Source organism: Nilaparvata lugens, chromosome 5 (assembly GCF_014356525.2).
Source record: "Nilaparvata lugens isolate BPH chromosome 5, ASM1435652v1, whole genome shotgun sequence".
Taxonomy (NCBI): Eukaryota; Metazoa; Arthropoda; class Insecta; order Hemiptera; family Delphacidae; genus Nilaparvata; species Nilaparvata lugens.
In genome coordinates, this window is record NC_052508.1 from 45,123,457 (window position 1) to 45,133,599 (window position 10,143).

Sequence of the window (10,143 nt, forward strand, 5' to 3'; positions counted from 1 at the left end):
TCATTGTCAGTTTATTTGTTACTGCTGGGCCAAGCCACAAGAGGTGTTTTTTTTTCTAGAATCCCTAACTGAAAGTTTCGAGATTCAATATCACTTCCCGATGGCTCTGTTTCCATCTAGAACTTTGGGTATGGAATGAAATTTGGTTTTGAATGAAAAGATGTGAAATTGTCTTATTACATCAGATTTCGAAATGTATGATAGTGAATAGAATCAATTTCTGAATTGCAGCCTTTAGGAAATGCAAGCAGCATTTGGACGAGCGAATACAAGGAGCAATTTTGCCGAAGTCGTCCCGCCTCTGCCCCTCCTCCTCCCAGCTGACGTCGATACTAAGGAGCTGACTTTGCAGCTCCACTAAACGGCCGATGAACTTAGCAGTCAATTGACAACATAGCTCTCCATCAATCCGGTAGAAGTGACCTTCTACTTCTGACCTCTTTGGGGACTGGACACAAAGGAGGATATTTATATAATTATATGAGACCGCTCTGATCGCAGATCGCTCTCTGTGTGTCCAAACCTTACCTTCTTAATGAACTCTCATAATTTTATAATATGATTAATCAGAATATCAGATAGTAGGTTGCGTGTGTACTGTGAAAAAGTTAATTTACGACCCCATCTTGTATGATATATTTCGATTAAACACATAAGAGGCAAGACAGAGGTACCATCTAGGCCTGGCCTAATACTAGATATACCAAGATATACTTTTGGGTGGAAATATCGGATTGGAATCCTCTCAATGAAGCCATCGTAACATCTTGGCGTTAAATCAATTCATACATAACTGTTGGTTGGTAATAACTTAACTTAACATAACTTTTAAATAAGTGTTAATTTTTATGCCTTCAAATCTTATGGAAGAAAAATATTTTTGTATTCTTTGATTGAATGCATTGTAACTTATCGATTATGAATCCAATGTGATGAGCAGTTTATGCATAACTATTGAATGATGTTCAAATATCAACTATAATGTGTAGGCTATGCGACAATTTGTGTTCAATGTTAAGATTCTTCTGGTGACAATAATATCGTACAAAGAGACCAAGTTTAGTACACCTAAAAACATTTGGTAACAGGCTTATATTCAAAAAGCGACAATAAAGTTGAATTTGATTTGTAGCTTTTATTTAAAAGTACATAATTTTGTGTACATTTTAAAAATTATTAATGCCTGATTCTATTATTTATCGTATGATGTGTTCATCGTGATGTTTATTTAATTCATGTGAACCCAAAAGTCATAGATCAAACAAACAACATAATCTCGTATTTGATAACATAATCACCTTATAAATCAAGCACGAATTACTTTAAAAAAAAATAAAAATAAATCGAATTTACCTAAGCCGTTGCCGTTTCTATTCATTTTTCTATTAAATTCTCCAAAGTTGTTTGTAATGATTTACCAAATATTTTTCATTATGAGCAGCCTATCAAATAATTATTGTTCACTTTCGTTGTGTACACCAAAAGAAATATGCACAGAACTTTGTAGTCAGACAAAACGCTGGTTTTTGCACGAATACATGAATAGATCATGAAACTGATTAATCGATTTCGAACGACCAAAGCAACTTAGCAAACATTTAGTGGTGTAGGCCTATGCGTTAGTTCTCCAATCACATAATTTTGATTCAGATGCATATACTTCTTGTTCATCACATCTAAAATATTATTAAGAAGTATGATGTTCTAATGCAGTCGAAGGATTGTGAATATATTCAACTATTCAAGTCAATTTTTAAACTCGTTGCTGTAAATAATTAATTTGTTCAAGTTTTAAGGTCATTACAAAGTACACTTTCGAATTATACGTATTTAAAGTGTATTATAGGATTAATATGTTAGTTACACCACCTTCTAGTTACTACTAGATTATTTTCTTGTAATATAGAAAATCAAAGATATTTATTTATTCATGAGAAATTGTATGAAAATAATGTTGAAGTAAAGAATATTAAAAATGTAGACAATCCAGTTTTATTTTCAATATAAATTGTTCTGAAACTCAATGAAAAATATTTTTTGTTCAATATTCTAAGAAATTGTAAGACATTTATTTGAATATAACTCGTCCTGAACCCGCTGTGGTTGCCTCGCGTCTAGCACACTGGTGCAACGCTGGTGCAAGTCGTAAAAGCCGACTTTCCATATAAAATGAGTTGACTACTGTTTTTCATAGATTCTACCCCATCAGAGATATAATAAACATAGCCTTTACATTATAATTATTATGGACTAGCAAGTAACCCGTGCTCCGCAAGGGTTTGTTTAAAGCACAAATAGATTGAATTTAGACAAACTAAAAACTTGACGTATTGAAATATTGAAGAACTGAAAATAGGCCTATAACTATCCTCAGTAAATGATGAATCTATATTCAAAATTACTAGTTAATCAGTTCAGTAGTTCAGACGTGATGATGCGTCATTCGTGTATTTCCTATCCCTTACATGTATAAGCCAATTTTTTCTTTATTATATTTTTATAATTATTATGTTCAATACTATTTGAATTACGTTTTATCAGCAAAGTGTAGTAGTGATTTCATTTTGATGAGCAATGAAGGGAGAAAATATTCATCTCGTAAATAAGATTGCTGTATTACTAAAAAATAATTGAAACTTGAAAATAGAGGTAATAATAATAAATTCGAGATCTCGTGTTTATTGCAATGACTACAAATACAGCAATCTGACAATAAACATAAAACAAGCGAAATAATGCTCTATGAAGGATTATACAGAAATATAAGGCGCTATTTTCTCACAACTGTATGTTTCATTAGTTTACTATCTTATTTGTTCTCAAACATTCAATAATTATAATAATGAATCATCACAATTCGTGATGTTCTTTTATTTTTAAGTAATCGTAGCATAACAAGAAGCAATGTTGAACTTCGTTATATTGTTGTGATCCAAATGTCGAATCAACCTCTCAAACATTCAATAAATGTTTTCAATCTATATGAGATGAAGTAATGTGATACGGTTTTAGATGGTAACTTCAAAACACTTGAGTTATTTCATTTGTTTTAATAGAGTGACTGAAATATGAATGGATTAAATAATATATATGAATAAACATCCAACTTCATTAATTTTAGTTTGAAGATCGTCAATAAAGTATGATATAAAGACTCCTATATATATAATGAACAGCTCGGCCTACTTTCAGTAATCTAGATACCTACTAGTTGGTTGCTTTACTCTGTGAATCTGGGTAGTGAAATAAGCCAAATAGTCTTGATACTGAAAGAAAAATATGGCAAATTTATTACTTAATTATTATATAGACTACTGTTTGATTTTAAGCACTTTACTTCTCTACTAATTTACATTAGCTTATTCGATTACATTAGTAATTTTTTCTGTGATTGAGTGTTGATGTTTCAAATGTTTTTATTTTCAATGTTCTTATTTTTATTATTTGATCCATTGTAATCTGTTAATTTTTAATAAATTTATATTTACCAAATCCTCTGAATTTTGTTGTGTTTCAGAATATCAATTTTTGAAGAAAATCGGTTACTATATTTATTTTAGGTTAAACTTTTTATATTATCTTTTAATTCAACTCATATAGGTTCTTACAATTATTGTAACATTAATTGTACCTATACCAACTCAATACAATGTAGGTATTCAACATGGATTCAACTGGTTAATTATATCTTGTATGCAAGTGTCTATATGAGCGTAAATAAATAAACTCTTCTAGGTATCCCCATGAGAGACAATGCATCTTGTTAACGAGCTATTTGCCAATTTTATTTGGAAACGACCAGTGGAATTCCACCAGAGATGCAGAATACATCAAGAGGCATAATAGTTCATTATAGATTATTCATCATAGTTCAGAGGTCTCGTCATCATACCACCTCTAGTCATCATAGCCTTGATAACCAGAATATTAGGCAACCATCAATATTTAGCGAATTGGAATTGCTATAGTAAAAGTGTAAGGCCCCAAGTAAATTATGATTGAATTTTGTCAGCTCCTTAGCCGGATCCATCGTCTCTTATAGAGAATAGATGCTATAGCTGTATTCTAAAGTCAAGCGCGAAATAAATTCACTCACATATAGTTGTGTCTATGTATATGTTTCCCTCGTAGAATAATAATGGTCATTTCTAATAAATTCATGCAGATTAGTAGAAAAATCGCGGGATTTAAGTGATGTTACAAGCTTATTCGAATAGGTATTAGAAATTACCAGAATAATTCTACTAAGGGGGACATCAAATGTTAAACTCTGTGTTCCATAGAATACACAGGAGGATGTGTTCCATAGAGCACATTAGGAGATACGGTAGTAATTGACAAAGGACATGGACAAAGGACAGCTTGTTCCAGTGAAGAAACAACCAAACTTCAACACAGAGAAATGTGCCCTTTGCATGAATCGGCCCTTGAATACATCAAAGGTGTATTGGCCAGTGCATCCTGGAATGATGTTTTTCTTTCTTCAGGAGATACTGGATTTGCAGCTTTTTTACTTTTTCCATGAAAAATACAATTTTTTCTTTCCTGAAATTGTCAAGCCTCAGGCGCTGAAGAGGAGACCCAGACATCTGGATGGCCACATGGAGTGTAGGTATCCTGATGATCTGGCCAGACTCAAGGGATTGTGCTCACCCTCAAGAACAGATTTGGGGATGGTGATCCCAACAGCTCTGCTAGGTAGGCCTATAGACATTTCATACAATTCTACAAGAGGAGGATCGAGCTGGCTAAGAGGTTGGCAACCGAGCAATGGATCGAGGATGCACCCAATCAATACAAAGCTGCCTGGGATGTGATCAATACAAACAGATCCATGCCAAAGAAAAGGACTGACTTTGCAAGCCCGGATGATTTCAATGGTTCCTTTGTGAGTTCAGTTCAGCGTATGGTGGGGTGCCCTGTCTGCCCGTTGCTGCCATTAATCCAATTTATAGTTATGTTGGAAGAAAGAATCCAGCCAGGTGAGGCGCATCTCTCCTTCTTTTGCCTCACCTCATCAGCTGCCTTGAAGAAAATAGTTCACTCCTTCACACTCTCTAGAAGCCCAGATGTTTTTGGCATGTCTGTGAGTATGCTTTGGTTGTGGATGCCTTTGCAGTTCTCTCTGCATCTGTCAAGGAGTGCTTGAGGTGAAAGCCTTTGCTCCAAACGCACACGTCGATTCGAAAGACTCTTCTAAAACAGTCTTTCCGTGTCGCAGGCGTACGGTGTCGCTGGATGAGATAGTCGCTGTCCACTCCTGTCAGGTCTAAGATGGCGCGTACCCGGGGTCCACGTTATGATGGCAGTGTTTGATTAGCAATGGTATTGCTATCCTTGTCTATCATTCAACAAAGCTGATATCTCTTTCTCGCTTTGCTTTGCGAGATCTTTGCCAGGTCGTCTTTTAACAATGTAGAATTTATAATAAATTAACAAAATATTTTAGCATGATTATAAAAAATCATTATGAAATTAATGAAAATATTATTTCTTGCTTAATAACAAATCTAATTGATTATTTTAAACGAGAATGAACCGTTAATATTACATCAATAAACCTTTATCAGCTACCATCTATAGAAGGCTTTGACAAGACAAAGGAGTGGCAACGTCTTTCTCCTATAGGTCCACGTTATAATGGCAGTGGAGAAAGATAGCAGAACAACGTTGCCGATCCTCTGTCTTGTCAATGCCTTCTATAGACGGTAGCTGATACAGGTTTATTGATGTAATATGAAATGTTCATTCTCATTTAAAATAATAAATTATAATTTATTTAGCAGGACATTATATTTTTCAATAATTTCAATGATTGGGATGAAATATTTTGTTGATTAATTATTAATTCTACATTGTTGAGAGACGATCTGGCAACAGAGCAAAGCGAGAAAGAGATAGCGCTATCTGCTTTGTTGGATGATAGACAAGGATAGCAATACCTTATACCATACCTTACTATAGTGAGTGAGGTCCATGTTATAATGGCAGTGTTTGATTAGCAATGGTATCGTTATCCTTGTCTTTCATTCCACAAAGCGGATAGTGCTATCTCTTTATCGCTTTGCTCTGTTGCCAGATCGTCTTTTAAAAATGTAGAATTAATAATTAATTAACAAAATATATCATCTTAATTATGTAGATTCACTATGAAATTTTTAAAAAATATAATATTTATTGCTTAATAAAACATAATTCATTTTTTTAAACAAGAATGAACAGTTAATATTACATCAATAAACCTGTATGAGCTACCGTCTATAGAAGGCATTGACAAAACAGAGGTTTGGCAACGTTTTTCTCCTATCTTTCTCCACTGCCAATATAACGTGGACCTCACTATTATCTTTCTACACTGCCATTATAACGTGGACCTCACTATAGACAAATTGAAATCTTGCATACTTGTGGCACTCCTAAAAAGACCACTCTCTGATTGAGTTCAGTACATCTATGCACCTGATAAACAAGATAAACCAAAGACCTTAAAGATGCATAGACTCACATGCAGCGCTAGTGTCTTACTTGGAATTGAACATGTGGAAATCGGCCATTGAGGGGTCAACCTGGAAGATTATTACAAGCCCATAAGTGTTGATTTGTTTGTGGATGGTGAATTAATCAATGATAAATATTCAATTATTAGAAATTTCCATAATTCTAGTTACATAGAAACGATGGAAACATAGCTGGTTAGATTACCAGCAATGACAAAGTTTTGTTCAGCTATGAATTGTAGAGCTGTCAAGTGTCAACATTTCGTATCACATGTAACTACAAAACAAATACATTTAGCAATACGTTTAATAATACTTGAGACTGATTTTAATAATTGCTCACTTGTTATTCATTTATGATAGTTTGAAACTTTGCAACCACTCATATTTAATTTTTGCAAGTTTTGTTCAAATAAATTGATTGTAATAAGGCTTCTAATAAGTTCTTACCTAGGCCTGGTAGCCTAGGTGAGTTTACTAACACAAGTTAGTAAAAATTTATTTTTATACATGTCTGATTATTAGAGATTTTTATTCTAGTTCTATCCTTTGTATACCAGTAGCAGTACTGTTAATAAAAGAATATGCTAAATTACTAAAATGGCCTAAATATTTTGGTAGCCTACTTGTTTTGTAAACAAGAATTAATACAAAAAAGTCTGGGTGAGGAACTAATATTTCTATTAGGCTAACTGATTTAGACTATTCAAAGAATCTGAAATGTGATTTATTAGGAATATAATAAATAAACCTTGGAATATAATAAAATAGACCTTGGTGCCTGTTTTGTGCTTGAAATATCTTGAAAACTTTTACATGATTTGAAGTCTGCCAAATCATCATTCATGCTTAACTCCACTACTAGAGCTCATATTACATATCTGAATTTGCCATTTTGTAAATCTTGATATGAGGAGTACGAATAAAGTAATCTCATTTTGAGAAAAATGAGATATCAGGTTTATTCATACTAGCCTACTGCATTTGTATTTCTTAAATACTGTTACTTCATACTATCATCCTGTATATTTATTGACTATAATAATGTCAAGCTATCCATTGATCAATAAGTTAATCTAGTTGAACAAGGATTGTATCGTTAAAATAACAATAAAGCAATAATTTTAAAATTACATATTTTTTGAAATTGTTCAAATTATCACTTTGATTACTCTACCACATATATACATAGTTAATTGAATGTTGTAGACTACTCTAATGTATAAAGTAAAATACCTATTAATTTATTTTGGCTGTAAATTTAACTATAGCACTAGCGTTTCAGCTCATGATTTGGTATTTGTATAAAAATGTAGAGCTTTAATGCCATGAGCTTATGAAATAATAGTTTAAAGTTTGCCAGAAACTTATGAATTCTACTACTATACAAATATCAGTTTGATTTATTTATGATTACAGAAATAATGTACTAATTGATTCATTTATTTATTGGAATTATAATTTTATTCAAATTCATAAAGTTAAAGAAGTATAGATGAAAAATACAATACTAAAATATGGCACAGAACACTATTATCATCAATGATCAAAAAAATTGCATTTTTATAAAAATTCAAAGCACAAAACTTTTAAGTTTTGATGAATTTGTTATTAGATGAATAAGGCTATTTATAATAACCTCGTTTTAAAACACTGCTTGTATGTCATGGAAACCAGAAAAATTAAATATATAGCAGTTAACTTACATTAAATTTGAGTAAAGGCAAAATGTTAATTAACTTACCATACACTTATGTCAGTGAATTATTAAAACTGTATTATATCTACGGGACTATCATTTATGAGGACTTGAAGAATCGATTATTGGTAACTTCAAAATTGCTTCAAATCATACAAATGATATTCCCTTAGTTAAACAGCCAAATATTAAACTGTATTGCAGCGCCAAAACAGCATTTTCTCCCCTATGAATTTTGAATTTCTCGCGCTAAAACACCTCAATGGCAGCCTTCAATTTCAAGTAAGAGCTGGCATTGGGAAGGCATAGGCATTGTGGGTCTATACCTCTTCAACGTTTTTGAGACAAACCACTCTCTGTCTCAGACAGCACCGTATCGCGCATGCGTTAGCAACGGGTTTTTCCCGTTCCATTCAGTCAAATCTTTGAATGTAACGTTCCTTGTGATGATGGTTACCGAGCACTGTAACTGGAGCCAATCGTCATTCTATGTGATGAAGATATTATTATCCAATGATGATTTATCATTAACTTCAATATAATAATCAATATATTATCATTTTATTTAATAAAAGGAAGAGTACTTTTGAAAAATATAACTAATAAAATATAACAGTTGTTATTTAACTGATGTTAAAAAACACTATAACTAAGTCAGCATATTGTCATTTCAAAACAAAAACCGAACCATCAACCTCCACTTACATTTTAAACATCAATAAACATAACAATTTGAAAAACCTCTAATCCCTTCCAGCATATTGCAATTTCAAAGCAAAAACCTAACCTATCTTTCCACCTTTGAAATATCAAAAAGCATAATTCTACCCGGACCCTCGCCCTTTCTAGCATATTGCAATTTTAAAGCAGAAACCTAACCTAACCTTATGGAACATTATTAAATATAATCCAAAAAAACCTAACCACTAACCCCTAACCCCTTCACATTTAATAATTTGGATTTCAAAGCAAAATCCTAACCCCCTAACCTATCCTTTCACATTTGAAACATCAAAAAACATAACTCCAACTGCACCCTAGCCCCTTCTAGCATATTGCAATTTCAAAGCAAAAACCTAACCTATCCTAATAACACATTATTAAATATAACCTAGATAAAACCTAACCTCTAACCCTTTCACATTTAATACTTCAGATTTATTCGTCATCTTTAGAACAAAACATAAACATATGGTTCATTCCATGAACATGTTCACAAATATGTGGTTCATTTCATGAACATGGTTCATTTCGAACATGTGGTTTGAAGCAAAATCCTAACCCCCTAACCTATCCTTTTACCTTTGAAACATCAAGAAAGATAACTCTACCTAGACCCTAGCCCCTTCTAGCATATTGCAATTTTAAAGCAAAAACCTAACCTATCCTAATAAAACATTATTAAATATAACCTAAATAAAAACGAACCCCCAACTCTTTCACATTTGATGAACGATGGACAAGGATAGCAACACCATTGCAAATCGTACACTACCATTATAACGTGGACCTCACTATAGATACTCAAAGAATACTTTTAAATAACTATGTTATAACTGTGACTGTTGCTGGCCGTTACTCTGTTTCTGAGACAAAGAGAAGCTGCTTTTTTGAGATAAACGATGGACAAGGCAATGATAGAGCAGCTTCTCTTTGTCTCAGAAACAGAGTAACGGCCAGCAACAGTCACAGTTATAACATAGTTATTTAAAAGTATTCTTTGAGTATCTATAGTGAGGTCCACGTTATAATGGTAGTATACGATTTGCAATGGTGTTGCCCTCCTTGTCTGTCGTTCAACAAATGTGAAAGAGTTAGGGGTTAGGTTTTATTCAGGTTATATATAATAATGTTTTATTAGGATAGGTTAGGGTTTTGCTTTAAAATTGCAATATGCTAGAAGGGGCTAGGGTCTAGGTAGAGTTATGTTTTTTGATGTTTCAAAGA

The 10,143-nt window shown here is 32.7% G+C and overlaps 1 protein-coding gene across 2 annotated transcripts in view; it reads left to right on the forward strand.

The window, feature by feature from the left end:
- Positions 1–3,492, forward strand: part of LOC111048395 (centriole, cilia and spindle-associated protein) — a 40,705-nt gene extending 37,213 nt beyond the window's left edge. For both annotated transcript variants that reach the window (XM_039428410.1, XM_039428411.1), the window contains one exon: positions 232–3,492. In XM_039428410.1, coding sequence (XP_039284344.1) covers positions 232–324 — 93 coding nt within the window. In that variant the 3' untranslated portion in view covers positions 325–3,492. The remainder of the gene's footprint in view (positions 1–231) is intronic.
- The last annotated feature ends 6,651 nt before the right edge of the window (positions 3,493–10,143 follow it).